At 31.2% G+C, this 22,665-nt stretch overlaps 1 protein-coding gene and 1 long non-coding RNA gene across 3 annotated transcripts in view; one reads left to right on the forward strand and one right to left on the reverse strand.

Annotated features, from left to right (window-relative positions):
* LOC127718113 (protein Wnt-6-like) overlaps positions 1 to 22,665 on the reverse strand; it is an 85,296-nt gene that overhangs the window by 17,727 nt on the left and 44,904 nt on the right. For both annotated transcript variants that reach the window (XM_052224056.1, XM_052224057.1), the window contains exon 2: positions 9,656 to 10,287. In XM_052224056.1, the coding sequence (XP_052080016.1) occupies positions 9,656 to 9,921 (266 nt within the window). In that variant the 5' untranslated portion in view covers positions 9,922 to 10,287. The remainder of the gene's footprint in view (positions 1 to 9,655; positions 10,288 to 22,665) is intronic.
* Positions 1 to 22,665, forward strand: part of LOC127718114 (uncharacterized) — a 49,222-nt gene that overhangs the window by 8,567 nt on the left and 17,990 nt on the right. The window lies entirely within an intron of this gene.

Consider the following 22,665-nt stretch of genomic DNA (forward strand, 5'->3'; position numbering starts at 1 on the left):
TTTTGAAAAAGTATTAACGTTTCAAATTCTATCAAAATTGTAAAAATCATTTGAAAATAAAAGTTTTTCGTGCATGCAAAGCAACAAACATCTTAAATATTTAAATATGTTTCAAGATAATTAAATAGTAAACCAAATAAGGTGACAATATTTAAAATTTTATGCGGTTGAAATCAACTTTAAAGTTCAATTATCGCGAATTTGAGAACGAAGGAATTTCTCAAAATGTAATTTTATTATACAACCAATTACACGTAAAATGAAGCTAAGATTTGTGTATAATTATTTGATTAAATGATCATATTATATTGTTAACGATTCAGTGTGTAATTACACTAAAACAGTGAGAAAAACATCCAACGACCACAATACACTATGTCACACTTTGAAACAGGACCTCAAAACGATATTCAATTAGATAGTATCTTAACTCTTTAATACATTGAGGCTTTGTGTTATTTTCCAATTTTCCACATCAGACGAACATTTTAACTCGTAAAGTTCAGGAATGACGATGCATTTAAGAAATGGGCTGATCAAAGTCACATATGTGTTTTTTATATAGCATAACCAAAAATATGGTAATCTATTAAAAAAAATAAAGACGGAAAAATCTACTGATCTTCTGAAAACAACCAAGCGCGTGCATTCCATAGAAAATAACAGAGACTACATCAAAGATTAATAGTTCAAAAATTAAGTAATATAAAATAACACTAAAAATCCAGAGAAAAATAAGCCTAATTAATAAAAGAAACCTAATAAGGTTTTCACCTGGAATTACCAACAGAAACAAAAAATAAGTCACCTTCTGTCTAGAAATAGTCACACAGAAACATAATATAATGATCAGCATGAATTCCAGCAAAAAATTATTCAAACATAAACGTAATTGATTTTTGAAAGCCAATCAAATTACCAACAGTTATACATTTTTGTAGACACACAAAAAGTAGAACAAGCAAATTAACATCAAATAATCTCCAAACTGACACGGCTTTCTGCTTTCTGTCTGAAAATCGTTATTAATTTTAAATAATTAAAAAAATGTATTAAGCAGTTCTTTATTGCAAATAAATGTACTTTAAGAGTCGATTAAACCGCCAAAAATAAGTGGGAAGCATTACATTAACTTGCAATATATATATTCAACTGAGTTCATTTTCAACGATGAGAAAAACCGCAATCGTTCAGTCAGCTATAAAAGGCACCGGCATGACAAAAATGTGAAAGAATCCAAACGAATAGACATAAAAGCCTTATTTATGATCAAACACGAAACGAAAAACAAATATAACAGATAGCAAACAAGTGACATCAACTGTACATATCATAGTAGGCTTTCTTTTTCTGTAAAATGTTTTAGGTAGGCCGATATTTATTTGGGTGATTTTTGCTATGAAATTGCGCTCCGATCATATGTTTTCTTAATCAAAGTTTTTTTATTTCCAAGTCAAGAATGTCTCCTCTAGGATAGTTTTGCAAATAAATTATTTACAGAAATAACTATATTTAATCCACCTTTTTATTTTATATCATTAAAAACAATTTACGTACGCCAAAATTCCTATTCCAAATTGAATTCGTAACTTCAATACGAACAAATTAATAACTATATCATTCGAAAGATGTTGTCTTAAAAGTATCGGTCTCAAGAATGATAGTTCTTGTCAAATCGAAAATAAGGAGGACAGTATGATTTTGTTTAAGGTTTAACGTCCAGTGGCAAATATACAAGAATATTCAGGCCAACAACATGTTGATAAGATTGGATTATACCTTGTGTTTACTGGGCATACACACATGTTCGGATTTTTATCATTCTAACTCACCCGTAACCACAAGAAGAGGACATATTACTTGGTTAGAGCATTATTCTGAGTTCGATCTTATAAGACTTTTCTCATACTTCAAACGTCGCGTGCTTGTTGGTTAATCAGAAAATATCAATTGTTCAGTTTTTTTATTTGATCAAGTCGCACATCTAACCACGAGCTGGAGAAAACAAAGACAGTTGAATAGGAATGGGATTTCTGAAGTGACTATTGTAACACGCAAGTAAAGATTTTTGCTTAAAGACTTTTCTTTCCTTTAATCGAAAGCAATGATGTAAATAGTTTCAAACCTAATAAACTTTTCCTTTAATTCATTATTTCATTTTTTCTTCTCGTTGCGACCCTTGGTTACGTTTTTTTCTCTCGAAATATTCCTGCGGCAAACAGATAAATATCAAATTATATAAACATTAAAATGCGTAGGTGGAATTATTTGTTATTATGTGCGATCTTATATTGTTTTCCTTGTGGCATGAAGAATTAAAATATTACATAAATTTTCATGAAAACTTAGTGCAAATTTTTGTTGGAGCCTCTGCATAACCGCATTTTAGGAGTGGAAATTTCCTTTTTTTTTATTTGACCACCCACCTATTTCAAAGAATTAGATACTTCATAATTTTTATTTTTCAAACACAATTTTAAACATGTACAATGTTTATGTTAACATAAGAGTTTACAAGCACCCACCCACGATTCCGACTAAACTGCAGGTTTATAAACAAATGATGAATCTCGGCTGTCGAAATTGAGGAACCGACATGAACATCTTACCCGCCATTCCGGAAATTCGTTCGTCCGGTTTACCGGTTCATTTCGTAACCGTAACTTTGAATTTAAAGATTTACCGGACGAACGAAGTTACAGGCTAGCATCTTGATATTGTTTTAAAATGGCCGCTTGGCACATTTCCGTTCGGAAATAAGACTGATACTGATAATACGTTTTTTTATTCTGCAAAATGTATGATATGCAGGAACATTTGGTTCTGCGGTCATAAAAATTGCGAGTACAATTATCATACTCAGCCTCAAAATTCAACCAATCAAAAATGGGTATATCTCTACGGACCAATCCATAGATTATTTAAAGTCATGCTTAATGTATGTATACCTTTACTCAGTTGAACGACTTTTGAAATCATTTGATAATGTATTATCATCTTAATTATAATGAGGCAAAACCCGAAACATATTGGTAATTAGTTTACATCATATATATGTTCAAATCCGTGCAGCTCAGCTCTACTAATTCGTTAAAAGATCTTTCTTTACTAGTAAGGATTTTGGAAGCACCATTAGAAACTTTGAAGTTTATCATGCAACTGAGTGTATTTTTCAAAGTGAGGTTTATGATTCTCAATCTTGTTTTTCTGTGAAATGTTAAGTGTAAAATTGTTTGTTTGTCTTTAGATATTTAACCGCGGTGTTATGAATAAGTTTTCCATTGGAGAATTTTTCTCTCGTTCTAAATTGGGTATTATATAGTGACGGGGGAGTCCGTCCGTCAGTCCGTTCGTTCGTTCGTTTGTTCGTCCTTCTGTCTAACTTTTGTATTCGCAACTGCTCCTGATTCGCTTTACAAAATTCTACAAAGCCCTCGCATGATTTTACTCACTTAATATACTTTCTTGCATAATCTATTTTTTTTTTGCATAGGAATAAGTTTTAGGTTTACTTTTGAATGACATAGATATTGACTTTGTCATATCTAAATCCAGGTCTCCTCCTAAACATCTACTCATAATTTTATGAAACTTTCTCAGAATCTTTTTAATACAATGACATTGTGCAACTCCTATTTCGTTTTTTGATTCCAATTATTTTTAGGGTTTCGAAGCAGAGTTCATATTCATATCGCATTATCTTGACTTTTGTTTTCGTCCCAAATATTAATTAATTTGACACTGGGCATTAACCATATTGATACATGTATTTACTACACGTATATATAACAAAACTTGCCTGTTATTGAGTACAAACCAAATTGTTTTATTGTGTTCGTTAATGAAGCTCCTGCACATGTTATTAATTCCTTGAATACCAGACAATGTGTATTTTCAATTGTTTACGACCGCTGAAAAATATTGACAGTATATCGATCTTTCAAGGTACCTTTTGAGTAATTGCACCTAGATGCCTAGTTTACAGATAATGTGAATCAACACCATGATTTGACTTTTACCGAGGGTTTACTCCACAAAAAAACGTATTAAGAAATATTGTTTAACATTTGACATCAGAACTCGATATACAAAGCAGACAATCTTTTGAGTTTTCAGCTGTAGAAATTGTCTGATGTAGTTGACAAATTTAATATTTCTTTTTTCGATTGTGTTTTCCATTTAATTTTTTGTTTGTTCATATGTTGTACTGTTACACCACCGTCGCAGGTTAGGGGGAGGGTTTGGCGCCCGCTAAAATGCTTAGCCCCGCCACATTCTGTATGTGCCTGTCCAAAGTCAGGAGCCTGTAATTCAATGGTTATCGTTTGTTGCTGTATATCATATTTGTTTTTCGTTCATTGTTTTGTACATTAATCAGGCCGTTAGTTTTCTCGTTTGAATTGTTTTACATTTGTCATTTCGGTTTTTTTTATAGCGGACTATGCGGTATGAGTATTACTCATTGTTGAATGCCGTACGGTGACCTATAGTTGTTAATTTCTGTGTCATTTGGTCTCTTGTGGAGAGTTGTCTCATTGGCAATCATACCACATCTTCTTATTTTTATATCATATGTAAATTTGTAATAAAAGATGAATTAAAACACGTTGTAGAGTAATCTGAATCACCAAGACGCTTTAATGATCTACCAACTACCTATGGCGGCCGTGTTATTGAATGTCGTTCTAACTCGCAACTCTGTATCTAAAAATATATGATATGATTGAGAATGAGACATCTATATCAACTATCAAGACCAAATGAAAAAGATGTAAACAGTTAAAAGTCATCGTACGGCCTTCAACAATGAGCAAAACTCATTAATAATAGTAAGATATAAAAGATCCCTGTATGACAATTCAATGCAGAAAACTAACGGCCTGATTTATAAATCCCAACACCTACTACAAGTGATTTAACAGAGATAACCTCAATTTGCGAGTTTCCCATATATACAAAAACGCTATACTGGTATTTTGTATCAATTGATGTACTAAAATGCCACAGACTTGAGCAGAGTGTTCTTCAATGTATAACCGAACCTGTTTGACAAAGAAAATGAACTTTAAATAACATACTTGTTTAAATTAAAAGCAAATCTCAATAAGTTTAGACACAAAAATTTAGATTGGTATGCCCTTTGTAATGTATATTTTTATCAGTTCGATATTAGGTGCGGTTATGAGAATATAATTTATTGAATTCTGTATCACAAATAATGTATATTACTGTGGGTAATTTAGTATCATGTTAAAATTGCATTTTATATTAAATTTCCATATTAAAAACCACAATTAAATTAAAAAGGGAGCATAACTTAAGGTTTTTTCTTTTAATTTATTACAAATTTAAACAGTTTCGAAAATATGGAAAAGATTAAAATTAAGTGAATAAGATATATTTGTTTCACATTTAGTTTTTCCGTTTATCGTATACACGTTTATATTCATTTAACCGTCTATCTATCCTTAATTGTGAAATTTTAAGAACATGTATTTATGAAAAGGTTACTAGACTTGAAACATCATACGAATTTAAGGGTCCATTTTTGTTAGGTTAACATATATTTTGAATGAACAATTTTGCACTGAATGACAGTTCATTGAAAACATTTAATTGTAGAATCTAGTGAAATCTGAAAATTTTCAATTCATAAAACAGTCATAGGAGCAATTTCCAAAATTTCATTTTAATTTGAAATAAAACTAGAGCCAGGTATATTACATCAACGCATAATATAATAAAGCTAAGGTCATACCATCTCTTTACAACTTCAAAGGGGCAGGGCTATTGCCACGTAGTGCCGTTTAATTATCAGTGAGCTAATCTCGTGAGAATGTTTACAAATACTACTGTTACAGTTTTAAATGGGTATCAATTAGATTGATCTATTGTTCAAACAAATTTCTTAACTTTCAAAGTTTTGTAATCGAATACACCTTTTGTCAAACGAAGTGTTAACGTATAAAAAGATTTAAAGACGTTTCTTTTCTTCTTAAACAAGTGGTACCAAGTAAATTTAGGTGAATCTGTCAAATTAGAGAACTCTGTTTGTTTCAATGGTTATGATTTCTTAATAGATTTAGACGTATCTGCAGTTATCAAAGAGGTTGGTACATTTTTACCATTTTTGAACAAGCGTATTGACGCAAAATTTCAAGGTGCATGAACTAAGTAAACTGAAAAATTCTTGAAGGCTTCTTTCAATATTCGATATTTGAAAGCAGATATTTACAAAGGGCAATAAGTAGAAATGCTGTCTGCAAATTATGTGTCAGACATTTTTATTGACAACTTTTGGCTATGTTCGTCTTATGGGACAATTCTTTAGTTGCGCGCGCCTTCATGACGTCAGTGACTAGTAATTTCAGCATGTGTATTAATTTTTATAGAAAAAGACCCGTATAAGAACCAAATTCTCCACTAATATCCTCAAAGCTATTCTTAATATTTAGGAGTGAATTTATTTTGTTGACAATTTGTAGAGATTGACAAAATGTGCACCATTTACTAATTTTGACAGAAAATGGAAAAGATACACTTTTGAATTCACAAAAAACAGTTGTACGGAATCAATCTAATTCCTACCTAACCATAGTGTATGCCTTTTCATTTTTTAGCACGTAAATTCATCAGTCTTATACCTAGTATTCCTAATGCTACCTTGACAAAAAAAAATGAAAACAACACGTAATAAACTTCATGCGTCCGAAACGCTTTTCTGGATTTACCTTCAGCAGGAACGCTCAAAGTCGAATACTCGAAAGCCAAGGATGTATAAGAACCGAAACAGTTGTAGAGCTATATAACCAAAAGGACCTAAAAATATAGCCAAATCCATCTAAGGTCAACTTTGCCTGAGGGAGTTGAAACCGTAGTTTCTTTATAATTTGAAAATTAATAAACAGACAATTTTAGAAAAGTTTGTAATAAACCAAAGAACTGACTACTGAGCTGATGATACTCTCGGGGACTGATAGTCCACCATCAGAGGTATAGACCCAGTGCTGTAAAAAAAAAATGAAAAATAGCATTACAATGTATACGATCTTTGACTGCCAGCCCCAAAATTTTCATTAGCCAAAAATGCATTTTCCGTCAGAAGCATAATTTATTCTACTATAGAAAGAGGCTATATTCACTGATCATATACATGATTAGTAAATATTACTCTAAGATATATTTCCCTGATAGTCTTTCAATTGCCATGGAAATGACTCGCCATTTTAATCACGGACCCGCCATTTTGCTTTTAAAGATTTGATATTTCTGATTTTCATTGTACCGATATGGATAAATGTAAACACTTACAGAAAGGAATTTAGTTTATTTACCATTTAACTTCTTAAAGAAATCAATTAAAGCAATAAATTATGGTATACATTATATATATTTATCATTCACATTTACAAAAGTATACCAAATTTTTTTTCTGGCATTAATGAAGAGGAAAACAATTTGCTTCGTCAATTCGTGTGCAAAGTTGAAAACATCCTTACATTTACTTTGAGAGAGATTGTTGTCAGAGTAGGCAAAGACTAAAGAACATACGAGATTTTTTTCATTAAATACTGTATGCTCGATATAAAAAGTGGGTGGACATAAGCCGAACACTTGTGTTATAATGTCACTGAAAAGGTCATAGGTTTAAGATGAATACTGTCAAGACGCTTGATTTAGATACTATATTATGGGATACATGTTTTTAATTTAAAACGCTTGATTTCTGATTGATTTCACAAACCAAAACAATCAGTCCGTACGCACACATTTTGGTATATGCGTTCTTATTGCTAGGAGAGGAAATTTTAATAAAAATGATAATAATTAATAAATCATTCATATATCAATTTTTCTGAATGGTTGCGAAGTGTTCGCCTGATACACAATATAAAACAAATATTTCTGCTTACGATGAAATGTATTAGATAAAAAAAAAACGCCAATAAAAAAAAGAAATAAAAAAAAGAGGGAAGAAAAAGTAATACAAAGCCTTGTTATTCGCGCAGTTGACTCAAATTAGTATATTATACATCTTTGACTGCCTACATTTTCTCTGACCATTCCTGGTACATGCAATTCCATAAGTGTGCATAGGCCTGCTTTAGTTTTATTTCACTTGGTCAATAGTGCTGCTGATGAAAATATAAAGTTCCCGGATGTTTGGATGTAGACTAAGTATTGAAATAATAATCAATGTTAAGGCCTTGACCATGATTTTTTTTATATTTTACATTTTGAATTCTCAGCTGAAATAAATTGTAAACTTTACAAAGTACAAAGATTGAAACTCAGTGTCTGTCAATCTGGCTAAGTTGACCTTTGATAATTTGACTACAGCTCAAGGTTTTGTAATAAAGCTCCGCATACATTATTAAACTAAACGGTTTGTGATGTACCAATCTTTGCATCGAATCGAACTTTCATAAAAGAATGTAAACAAATTGATTAAAAGCTGTTTTCTTAATGTCCAATGTCAATTGATTCATGCAAAAATTTGCATCGAAAGCATCAAAACCGGCAATGTCTACTTTGATTAAGAGACTTAAAATTGTAAAGAAATCTTTGCATGGAATTCGATAAAATGTACATGTATACCCCTTTATAAATCAAAAAGCAGTCTAAAGAGTTAAATTTTTTGATAAAAAAATTGTTTTGTAAACTTTAATGTTTCATAAAATATATTGTGAGGAAGATAATAATGTATTGCAGTTATTTTGCATAAAATTCTTTCTCAAATATTCAACTTTTTAAGGTAAATTTAATTTTCATATAATTTCAGACAAAACTTATTGAAAATATTATTCAGAAATTTATAAATTTCAATCAGAAAATAGGAAATAGGTGAATTGTAGCAATACATTTTTGTTCAGCAAGTGTAACGGCCCTTTTCATGCATATTAAAAGTATGACAATTTAAGATTTAAATGCCTAGTTTTATCTGATTTAAACGATCATTCAAAAACACTTTTAATAAAATCTGATTGATGTTTAACCATTTTGTAAATATTTCTACTTAATGATAAATTTTTGCATAATTTTAACTTTTTGGTAGAATTTTATAATTTTCATAATACTTCAAAAAATAACCCCAGTCACCTTTTTAATGAAATATACATTTGACATTACGTTTGAAGATTTCATAATCGCGACTTTTAATGGTGTAAAGATGAACGCAATTGTTTTAAGTAATAGAGAATGAAAACACGATATATGTCGTCTGCGGTTGATATTTATATTTTGCAATTAGTCTAGTTATCATATATTTTTTACGATGTTCATTAATAAATTCAATTGTTAATTTTAGTTAAACGATACAAACTTAAACAAAAGCACAATTTTTCGTAGTCTGAAAAATGAGTATCCATAAGAAGTCACAATGGCTAATAGTTGCGCTTTTTTTTTTCATGTAATCAGAATTCGAGGGAATTTGAAAATAAAAAATAGTCCAATGTTGCTATTGTAAACTATCAGCTATCCATTTGTTCATTGTCAAGTCTAAGGCAGTTGGTGCGGTTTTTTTTTCGTTAACAGTGTGAGTATATAGTCCAGTTAGTTATCAGTTTGTAAGTGCTAGATGGACGAAGGCAAAATTTTATTTCTACTATTAATGATATGCAAATTAGTAATGAATATTCAAATTAGCTGTACTTACCACCACAAACCAATTATATTCGCTGGAAACAGTAAGAAAAAATATAACAGTACCAATATTCGTTGTACTTGCATGTTAAGGTCAAAAATCCCGTTTGAAAATTTTTGCACTAGTTTTTTAAATAACGTTATCAAACGTTCATTGAAATTGATTTCAGTTGTAAAATCGACGCATTTCCGGAAAGATTCCGCCCTCTTAATGAGTGTTCTTCTAGGATGACTTAGTACTTTCCAATAATAACTGATTTGCATAGAGAAGTTGTACATGAATGTTACGAAATACAAACAAAAAACTTAATAACGCTGTCTGACTATTTTGAATCCAATTATGTCAGTCAAAACACATCAACTGTATGCCAATTTTATCTGGAAATACCAAATTCACATATTTTCGAATGTCTGATCCACATTTTTTATCTCCTTAATTTACCACATTTTTATTATTACAAAAAAACATAATAACGGAGCAGTCATTTCCGTGGATGACATACGGGTACTTTCTCATTGTACTCCTGTGCACTGTAATTACATTGTACAATATTAATACCCATCATTTCTCCTTGACCGCATCATAAAGTATCCTTCCGAGGAACAAATCCAAATTCATCCCTTTCACCGCACAGATCACTCAGCCTGAAAAATTACAGGTAAGAGTACAAATACAGAATTTAATGGTAGATTGGTAAGATTAGTTTCACATTCGAATAAAATATGTAAATAATTTAATAAGGAGAGTGCATTCTTAAAATACAACAATACGGTATTGTCAAGTCACAGAAAAGGGGAGCTGACAATTTATACTGTCCAGTTTTGTGATCATGTATTATACAGCATTAAGGTATTGTCAAGTCATAGACAAACGAAGCTGACAATTTATACTGAAAATAGAATCTGACAATTTATAACTTCCATTTTTGTGATCCTATATAATACAACAATAAGGAGTCGTCACGTCATAGAAAAGGGAAGCTGACAATTTACACTGTCCAGTATTATGATCCTACATAATACAACACTAAAGTGTTGTCAAGTCACAGAAAAGTGAAGCTAAATTTGTACAGTCCAGTTTTGTTATTCTATAAAATAACCACTTCTCTTATGTCTGCCAAATCATTCTCTCAATTTTAGGCCTGTTAGTGTACTAAAATGTCAATAAGAGGCACACCAGCTATTCTTGGCCCTCATTCCTATCCATGTTAACTTTTTCACCTCCAAACATTTTATGGGGGCGGGATCAATAGACCGATATTCATACATCAGACCACTGTACTGGTTACCGGAATTTGGATACACGAATCCAGGTACTTTATATCTGAGAAACATATATATGCCCTTAATTTTAAGATTCATTCATACATTTTTGTATTATTCAAAATTATCAGTCAATATGTGTTCTACAAGGATCACCAGTCATTTACCTTTCATCTGATACCTTAATTACTCAAATATATTCTACATAGTTTTATTTTTACACCTATGCGTAGGAATTATTTTGTTTTAAATATATACTACTTTCCAGTATGTTCTTTTTTGACCGGGAGGTTGTGTTACATGTTACTCAGTTTATCAAAATTATTTTTGCAAAGAATTCCGCTCAATCCAGTGCTAGGGACTGTCTCAAACTTAAAGTGAGGTGAGAGTTTTTTTAAATCCGTGTTGTAGGCTTCACTGTGATTTTGAGATGAAGAATAGCAATAAAACCGTTGTTCCTTTGCGTTTTGTGTGTTTTTTGCTGTGCATGTACTGATTTTATGTCATTAATGGATACCAAATATCCTTTTCTATTATGATAAGGTTGTGTCAAGTCATAGACAGGTGCAGCTAACAATTTATAATGTCCAGTATTATTATCCTATATAATAACCAATAAGGTACTGTCTATCACAGAAAAGCAAAGCTGACACTTTATACTGTCCAGTTTTGTGATCCTATATAATACAACAATAAGATACTGTCAAGCCACGGGAAAGTGAAGCCGACAATTTATACTGTCAAGTTCTGTGATCCTATATAATACACCAATAAGGGAGTGTCAAGTCACAGAAAAGGGAAGTTGACTATTTATACTGTCCAGTTTTATTATTCTATATAATACATCTATAAGGTTTTGTCAAGTCACAGAAAAGGGAAGCTGACTATTTATACTGTCCAGTTTTATTATTCTATATAATAACGGATAATGATTTGCCAAGTCATATGAAAGTTAAGCTGTCTATTTACACTGTCCAGGTTTGTGATCCTAAATGATGACCAATAAGGTATTGTCAAGTCATAGGAAAGTGAAGCTGACAATTTATGCTGTCCAGTTTTGTTATCTTATATAATACAACAATAAGGTATTGTCAAGTCAGAAAAAAGTGAAGCTGACAATTTATGCTGTCCAGTTTTGTTATCTTATATAATACAACACTAAGGTATTGTCAAGTCAGAGAAAAGTGAAGCTGACAATTTATGCTGTCCGGTTATGTTATCTTATATAATACAACACTAAGGTATTGTCAAGTCATAGGAAAGTGAAGCTGACAATTTATGCTGTCCAGTTTTGTTATCTTATATAATACAACACTAAGGTATTGTCAAGTCAGAGAAAAGAGAAGCTGACAATTTATGATGTCCAGTTTTGTTATCTCATATAATACAACACTAAGGTATTGTCAAATCAGAGAAAAGTGAAGCTGACAATTTATGCTGTCCAGTTTTGTTATCTTATATAATACAACACTAAGGTATTGTCAAGTCAGAGAAAAGTGAAGCTGACAATTTATGCTGTCCAGTTTTGTTATCTCATATAATACAACACTAAGGTATTGTCAAATCAGAGAAAAGTGAAGCTGACAATTTATGCTGTCCAGTTTTGTTATCGTATATAATACAACACTAAGGTATTGTCAAGTCAGAGAAAAGTGAAGCTGACAATTTATAATGTCCAGTTTTGTAATCTTATATAATACAACACTAAGGTATTGTCAAGACAGAGAAAAGTGAAGCTGACAATTTATACTGTCCAGTTTTGTGGTTCTATATTATACAACAATACGAGAGTGTCAACTCATAGAAAAATGAAGGGGACAATTTATACTGTACAGTTTGTGATTCTATATATTATACAACAATAAGGGAGTGTCGAGTCATAGAAAAGTGAATCTGACAATTTATACTGTCCGGTTTTGTGATCCTATATAACACACCTATAAGGTTTTGTTAAGTCACAGAAAAGGGAGCTTACAATTTATACTGTCCAGTTTTTTTTATCCTTTATAATAACAGATAAGGATTTGTCAAGTCATATAAAAGCAAAGCTGACTGTTTATACTGTCCAGTTTTGTGATCCTATACAATACAACAATAAGGTATTGTCAAGTAACAGAAAAGGAAGCTGACAATTTATACTGTCCAGTTTTGTGATTCTATATTATACAACAATAAGGTACTGTCAAGTCATAGAAAAGGGAAGCTGACAATTTATACTGTCCGGTTTTTTCAACCTATTTAATACAACAATAAGATATTGTCATCTCATACAAAAGTGAAGCTGACAATTTATACTGTCCAGTTTTGTGATCCTATATAATACAGCAATAAGGTGTTGTCAAGTCACAGAAAAGGGAAGCTGACAATTTATAATGTCCAGTTTTGTGCTCCTATATAATACATCAATAAGGTAGTAACAAGGCACAGAAAAGTGAAGCTGACAATTCATACTGTCCAGTTTTATAATCCTATATAATACAACAATTAAGTATTTATCAAGTCATAGACAAGTAAAGCTGACAATTTATATTGTCCAGTTTTGTGATTTTATATAATACAACAATAAGGGAGTGTCAAGTCACAGAAAAGTGAAGCTGACAATTTACGATGTCCGGTTTTGTGATCCTATAAAATACTTGTTTTAGTTATATAGATTATAAATGAAGTGCGCACAGCACGAAGCTTCGGGTACAACTGTTCGGGAAACCAAATAATAAACTGGTTACCTTTCATTAGCACCTGAGTTATCCCTTTGTTTATGTTAGGGTTACTTTTCTTCAATCTTTAGTTTATGATGGAATTCACGTTGTTCCTTTCAGATTGTTATGCTTTGTGGACTGTTATGCTTGTATTTTCGTTGTATGTTCCTGTGACAATGGTGTTCTTGGTTTGACAGCCCTTTGTATCTTATACCACTCTTACCCTTTTGTTGTGTAAAAACATAGGATGAACAGCCGAACCTTTCTTACGTCAATTTTGCAACATTAGATGTTGTACAATTAAATAATGAAAAGAACATTTGCAACTAATATGTTTCTGTTAAATAACGCGGTACATACGCACTGCCTACTAGGCAAGAGTCTGAAAGTGCACCATCAAGAGTAGCAGTTCAAACATATGATAACATAATAATTCATAATTTGGATTGCATGTAAAAATGTGGTATCTTCTAGATTTCATATAAATAAGAATGAGGTTCCGTTGTTAAAAAAAATATGTTGTAGTTTGTGCTTTTAATGTGACTTGTTTTAACTTCAATTTCAAGTTTGGAATCCGAAACTAATGTAGAATGGAAAAAGTAAGTTGGAGAAAAACCAACTCTGTCAAAACAACAGTGGACATATCACTCCATACATTGTAGAACACTAAACAGCAACACCATATAAATCATTAAACAGAAAATTGTATAAGATGTCAGAAAATTATCTTACCCCGAAACACATGCATGCGTCTGTTTTAATTCAGGACCTTCGCCAGGAGCCTCGTCAGGGGTTGTCTTTTTGTTATATCTTAGTGAGTTTGATTATTATTTTGAGAGGTTGGTGTTGATTACCAGTCTTTCATGGTTTCTGTTTAATTTATTGACCACTTTTACATATTCGGAATCGTCGACGATTAAGAGCGTGATATATATTGTATAGATAGATACCTGTCTATTGTTTAAGTATGTATGTTGACCTTTCGATGTCTTTGGTTATTTGTTTGGGTAACTGTCTCTTACCCCGCATCTCCTTTTTATCTGTATCAATGAAAGTATTTAATCTTTTGACAATGAAATCATATATTATTCTACACTGTCATATCGCCAAATTTTGATATAATGATCGCCCGGAAACTTAATCTTTGAAACATTCTTATCTGTAGCTATTTTATCAATAATACATTTTCTTCCTTACCAATGGTAGATTTATTCCAAAATACATTACAGAGTTGCTTAAAAAACATGACATTATACATCTATTTATCATTGACATAAATTCCAAACAAAACGCCCAATGATACATTTTTGTATTTTTTCTTTGTTTTTTAAACACTTAAAATATTCTGGTGAAATCAGGCCGATACCACTGCTTCCAAAAATATACCGTTCTAATAAGTTACATGTAATATTCTAGCAATAAAAATAAAAACTACATTTTATAAACCTCAAACGTCCGCCTTTCTGGATTTACCTTCATCAGGAACGTTCAAAACCGAATATTTAAAAGCCAAGAATGTATAGGAACCGAAAAGGTTGAAGAGCTATACCAAAAAGGACTTCAAAATAATAGCTAAATCCATCTAAGGTCAATTTTGTCTGACAGAGTTAAAACCTTAGTTTCTTAAAAATTTATAAATTAAAAACGAACAATTTATGAGAGGGTTGTTATAAATCATGTCAGTTACGAAGTATTGACTACTGAACGGATGATACCCTCGGGGGCTGATAGTCAACCAGCAGCGGTAGATGGTGATAATTATAATTGTATTGATAAGCAATTGTAATTCCTAATTGTAATGATTTATTTTGAAGCTCATGTTTCTAAATTTGATACTACATTAACTGACCGTTAAATTCGCACGGCCATCGATATACAGATGTGTGCAGTCGTTACCTGTGACAACATGTGAACAGAATGAAGCAGTTATAAAAAGAAAGCATCAGTCTGGTCTGTCAAAGACAAAGCGAACTTGACTGTCTGCTCCAAATATATTAAGTTAACTAGAAAGCAGCCAAAATGTCTGTTCAAAGTTAACGTTTGTTCGTGTTATGAAGGCACCCATCTGTATGTATAGTAGGAAATGTTTATTCCGTCTACAAAAATTCTCTTTTTCCATTTGCTCTGAGTTATTTCGATTTAGACCAGTAATCATCTTTTTTATCATGTCATTCCTATAAAATTTAAATGGCATTCGATATTGGAAAGTGGTAAAAGGGCTGTTGTTGTAACGTCTTCAATTTTGATTTGTTTCATAACCACAAACAATTTTAGACACTATTTACACTGCAATACAACTCGTGTTTGATCAAATATAAACATATATGAACGTTGCAAATAAAATATACGAAGGTGTTCAAAATTGTATGATGGAGCTGCATGTGTAGCCCACTGATAAGCCATCACAATTTTGTACAAGCTTAGGACTTTTTGGCCAGACAGTAATCCCATGTTGATGCGGCGCCGTTAAGGGTGTATATTGGGTCTTCAAATCCGGTTCTTTTGCACTTTAATAACACTGGTAACTATTTTGGGGGTCCGTAGGTGGTCATAAATTACATACCCAAACATACCCTTTTTCAGTGGCAATCCAAATATCTACCCTTTATCCCGGCTAACCCCTTTGTAGAACCAATATATTAGATTAAATGTTAATATGTTCTCGTCCAGCATTTTTATAAAACATCTGTCACTGGGCGTTAAGGAAATATCATTTTTGTATTATACGATTATAGTTGATAGTGTTCTAAAGCTACTTGCAATTGCAACAGTATTTTCTAACTTTTCATACTTAGAGATATAAAAGATATAAAAAGATAAAGATTTATAACATAAACAAGAAATTTGTTCTTGTTTAACAATACACATGTACACATCGTAAGAACAATAACAAAACACAGAACATACATAAATGAGTAACAAATAACTGTTTATAGTATTTCTAAAAGCAGTAGACTCTTCATATCACACACCTAGGGTAATATGAATATTCATGAACCTTTACCGGAAGATATACCGAATCTTTTAAGTAATGGTTATTTTGTTTTTTGCTTTAAACAAATTTTTTTCATTTATTTAAAAGAAAAGATAAATTGTTTTATCAAATTTATTTCAAAGATTGAACAGCGGAAAATATTGTCTGTTCATTAACTGGGAAATCAAGTTATTCTCCTTGAAATGGTAATTGAAAACCAACATATTGTTTTTTGTATGATTATGAATGCGACTATGATTTAGATCGAGATTGAAAGTCAATTAAGATCTGATCAGTCTATGTTCAGACTGTTAAGTAGTTATCATTTACCTATACAAAACTATATATTTTACAAAATTGTCTGGAAAGCTACTGAATGGTACTCAATTGACTACCAGCCAAATATTTGAACAGTACTGAATTTACAACAAGTATATATCTTAAAATTAATTTAATCTCTAAACAAGACTAAACGTTTTTATGTTAAAACTTTTTAAATGATGTTTAGTTTAAAATGGCCGTTTCAGGCTCACATTTGCTAGTATTTGTGCTCAGGGGTTTAGGGTACGTTTTGGCATTTTATGGTTGTCTTTGACACGAGCTATTTATTCTCAGAAGCAATCAAGCGCTTTACATATGATTAAGTCATTTTTTGCTTTGACCAAGACAGTAATTTACCTTTAAATGTCATTTTTGTGAGTTTCTTCGTCTGATTGGGTTGCTCTCTCATTGACTTATCTTTTTATTTATACTTATCATGACAAATATTGAGTAGATATAGATATACGTGTCAATAGTTGGATACAATCTATCTTTATTTGCTTTAGGCTTTTGATGTCATACATTCAGACGGTAATATGAAAATATGCATATTGCACGTCAACTAAATCCTACTTATTATATTTGTGTTGTGTCTTTTTTCTCACCAGGGCATAAAGTCTAGCACTGTGTGCCTAAAACCGTTTTAAAAACTTGTAAATGGTTATAAAACATATTAAATAAACGTCTTTACTTTGAACCACATAGTGTGATATTTGAAATAAGCAATTTATGGTTTATTAGAACGAAAGTTTGCAGACTTAAAGTCGAGATGGATTTAAAACATTATAAGCGAAATTATACAACAAAGAATTTTATCAAGTCTTGAATATTTGTTCCCAAAATAGGATTTTAATGATAAGATATATCGGACACCAAATTGTTTTATTTCTTCAAATCTTTAAATCGTTTAATTCCAAAAAAAATTGCTTATTTTAACATTTGTTGTAGGTTGAATTACAAAAAGTAAGCTGAACGATATATGCGATGAAATATAATTTGACAGAATAGTAAACATATACGGTATGGGTTTTTCTCATTGTTGAAGTTCGTACGGCTGCCTATAATTGCTTACATCCACTTCATTTGAACTTGAGTGGATACTAGTCTCATTGGCAATCATACCACATCTCCTCATTTTTGTATAAGGAAAATTGGTTTATCGATGATCAAAACTTGTCAATCCATTTTCAATTCAGGTGACTCTAACCCTGACTTATTCCTTCACACAATTCTAACAGTTTGTACATGTTACCTTGATTTGTGTCTTCGTAATGGGATTTTAATATTAAAATATAGCTAAACTATTGTTGCCTCTAGCTTATTGAGAGGTTTAGCAGCTATTAAACCTGGTTTAATCTACCATTTTCTACATGAAGAAATGCCTGTAACAAGTCAGGAATATGACAGTTGTTTTCCATTCGTTTGATGTGTTTGAGCTTTTGATTTTGCCATTTGATAAAGGACTTTCCGTTTTGAATTTTCATTGGGGTTCAGTATTTTTGTTATTTTACTTTTTATCGATGATCAAAACTTGTCAATCCATTTTCAGTTCAGATGACACTTATTCTGTCTTATTCCTTTAGGAGTTCATGCGAGTCCAACAGTTCAAATACATCAAATCTAAACTACTGTTGCCTTTAGCTTATGTGTCGGTATTGTACATACCAGAGTGCATTCTACATTCCTACATTAACATGTAATTGTCCTCAGCAAACAATTAATTTCGTCACAGGATGTTTAAAATATCAATCAATTATTATGATAGACAATATTTTTTTTGGCCCGAATGATCTGTGATACTTAATAACAAGGAGATTTTTTTCTTCAAATATTCGAAAATATATTTTCCAAAAAGATAATAGATGTTTAATGACAAACATTGTCTGATTATTCAAACAAGGTTAATGATACCAAAGAATCTGCCATCCTGTTGTTTAGAAATAACCCTATTATCATTTAATATATAATATTGATATTGAAAAATGTATAATGATTATTCAAAGATCTGATCAAGATAAAATAAATTGGAAAATCATGCTACGTCATTCTTTCTTAGACGATCCTTAATTCTAAGTAAGTACTATACTCTGAAAAAACAAAACAATTTAATTAATTGCTTTGTTATGCACCTACAAATGAAATAGAAAATATTTCGAGAAAGTCGGAGAACAGAATCTACTACCTCAGACGACTTTATAGTAAAAGATCTCAGGCGGCACATGAGGTCATCAAAAGCATGAGATTCCAATTTGCATTTATATTCAAAACGCCTATAAATTAATGGTGATACTTTACACTTTATTGGAAAGGGTTCACTTGCTAACATTCGTGCATTTAATGGCATAATTTCCAATATTCGTAAAGATTTTTTTTATATCGAAATATCAAAGTTATGGAATTTGTTTAAAAAACAATTTTGCAAGCATTTTATTATTCCTTAGTATTCATATTAAATACAAATAGTACTATTGAATGAAATAAAAAGTCAAAAACACATAATTGTTTATCATTTATCAGATTTTTGTTATTAATAAATTAAAGTTGTGTGTACAAATCTCACAGATAACACATATATATATTTACAACTTTTATAGACGAAGGACGATTTAGAGCTTTATAAAATGTATATTGTATAGACACCTATCAATTGTTCAAGACGCTAAATTGCCCTCTAGGTATCGTTTGATTGATATCTCATTGACACTATATCCAAAGTCTTATTCATTCATTTACACTACCATGAAAGAGAGGCGAAAGATACCAAAGGGATATTCAAACTCATAAAACCAAAACAAATTGACAATGAACTAAAGAAAAACAGAGAGACAAAATTACTCATTGACAAAAGAACCCCACCAAAATCAAGGGGTGAATATAAAGGATGTGAAAATATACCCACATTTCATGTAAAGTGTTAAAATAAAGAAGAAATGTTTCTAAACCTGACAAGCCTGATGGTATTATCCATTTACACAAATAATTTTACTGATAGCGAATGAATTTAATCAAATTTTCAACACAAACGTCTTAATATTATCACTATTAATTTGTATAAATAATTCATTGACTCTTAGTAAGACGTATTTCTATTTTTTTGATATCTCATTCATTTGTTCAGATGAACATTTTAGTTTTAACTTTGCGGTGTAATTCCTTTCGTTTTTTCATATTTTACTAAAATTTTGCTGTTACTTGTTGCAAATATTAAACAGATTAAAAAATTGATACACTTTGAAAAAGCTATCTGCACAAATCCCGAGAGAGAGAGAGAGGTATTACTAAATATCGTTTTAATAATAAAATTTTCAACATTTCAAAAAGATATCAAACAAGTTGGAAACAAGATTGTACTAACATGCAGGGAATGCTTATCGTAATAATACTAATAATGGCAATCGTTATATATGATACACTGCCGAATAAAACATGACACACTACATGTCAAATGCAGAAGATGTTTAAATGAATTAACACAGAGCAGTTCATATATGATCCAAAAAAAAAATCATATCCACACAAAAAAGCAGTATACCGATGATCAATATTTCAAAATACAGTCAAACTTTTTATATAAAGTTCACCCTTTAGACTAGAAAAAAAATGACCTTATAACACAAGTGACTTTTGAATCGAGGTTCAAAATGCATAGGTTTCACGACAGCAAGAAATAAAGCGGGTCACCCGACAATACAGGTTTTCACTTTAAAGGAGCGATCTTGATAACAGGTTTAACTGTGTACCAGATGACGAGATGTTTTATTCATATGTCTTTTTAAAATACCAAATATATGTAACAGAATTAACAACAAAAATACAGACAAATGCATCTCGTTCTATTTGTCTTATACTGTTCAGTCTATTGACACAGTTAATATGTACGTATATGTAATATTCGTATACTAGTACCTAGCATGTTCATACTTTTAGTCAGAGGAATACCTGGACAATTTCGTACATGGAGTTCATGCTTCACAGTTGAACGCAAATCATTTAGTCCCGAGAGTACATTCTGTCATTCGGAAATTATACTAAAATTTTTAAAGGATGAAACCTCTCAAAACTTGAGATGGATTTCAAAACTAAAAAACTGAAAACGTTTGCCATTTCGCACAGCAAATGTATCCTTCTTTATGAAAGGTACGTTACTGGGTGTCACTAGTGGAACAGGATCAGCTGATCCTTTGGGAAAACATACGATGCCCCTACTTGGCTTGGTGGGCTTTTGTTTGTTCAGCCGTTTATTTTCTGTATAGCGTGTAGACGGTTTGTTCTTTTTATTTTTAGACATGGTATATTGTCTGTTTGTCTTGTACTTGTGACTTTGTGTTGGCCCTTTGGAATCTTTGTTTTGCCTTTTTCTTTTTAGGGGAGTTGTAAGTCCTTTTATTTTACATTTATCAATCATGATTAAGAATATTTTATAACCCTTTTCTTTCTACCTGAAATCTTGTTTTCAAAATTCAGTTGTGTTCCAACAAAAACCAATACACATAGCACACACAGCTAAAATTATCATTTTATCCTTAATTAAATTTATAAATAACACTTTCAAATTATCAGATTCTAATTTATGATTAGAGGAAGATGCCACATACAACATGTAAGATCAAAATACTATTAAACTCAATAACTCTGTGTCTACTGGCAGTATTCCACTAGATGATCTGAAAACTTAGACATGGAGTTGAATCCAAAAGTCAGGAACGTGCTTCATACTTTCGTTATTTATTGGTTATTTTTTGTGATTAAACATATAAATTTTCGTGTCATAACAACACCGCGAGCCAAGTATGTATACTTGACTATCAATGAATCATGACGGCTTCATCTCAATTGAAATTAAGTCGGGTCCCTGTTCATGTAGTTGTGTAAACAACCCCTCAGCTTTATTTAATTAAATGTATAGAAAAGAAAATAAAAACAAAGTATGAAAGAGTTAAACCCAATTGAACCTAAAAACAGTATCGTCCATATTTTGTTCCGTGTGTTATCAAACCGACCTTTCATGAAGTTTAAATGATCGTAGTAGATTGGCTTGGTATCACTGTATGCTACTTCAAGAGAGTTTTTAAGCCAGGTCATCGTTTGAAGTCCCGGAGAGTTGTGTGATTCGGTATGCTTTGCTGTTCTACGAGACACAGTAGATAACTACTAATCAGAGTCGTGTAAAGTCGTCATTGCATTTATACATCAGTTTTTACCGTATCTAAACAGTAGTTGTCACTGCTGTGGTATTGCTTTTTCATTCTTTCAATACAATTTCCTGCTTCTACTTGTAAAAATATCAACAACAAAATAAATGACCGTTTTTAAATTACACCTGTGTGAAGTCTAAATAAGATTTTTTTTATCAAAAAGTTAAAAGTAACAAAAATGCAGAACTCCAAGGTAAATTCAAAAAGGGGAAGTCCATAAAAATTAACAAAACTAAACGTTATCAACAAACGGAACGCGTGGAAACAACTGTTATATTCCTAAGTTGTTTTTTAATTTCAGTTTTTTTTACATTTTTCTTTAATGTACACAAAATTCGTATATAGTTACTGTTTTTTATACCCTGTGGTGTTTGTCATTGATGAAATATGTTCTACAGTTTGCATGTTGTGTCGACTATTGTATCATTAGTTTGTACGTTTCTCTGTGATGAATGTTCTTGCGTGAGTTTGTGCTGTATTTCTGTCACGTAGTGTTGTCATTTCTGCGATATTTTTTAACATTGTCATAAAGCGGGAGGTTTGGCTAGCCATTAAACCAGGTTCAACCCAC

The sequence above is a fragment of the Mytilus californianus genome, unplaced genomic scaffold (genome assembly GCF_021869535.1).
Source record: "Mytilus californianus isolate M0D057914Y unplaced genomic scaffold, xbMytCali1.0.p SCAF_10, whole genome shotgun sequence".
Lineage (NCBI taxonomy): Eukaryota > Metazoa > Mollusca > Bivalvia > Mytilida > Mytilidae > Mytilus > Mytilus californianus.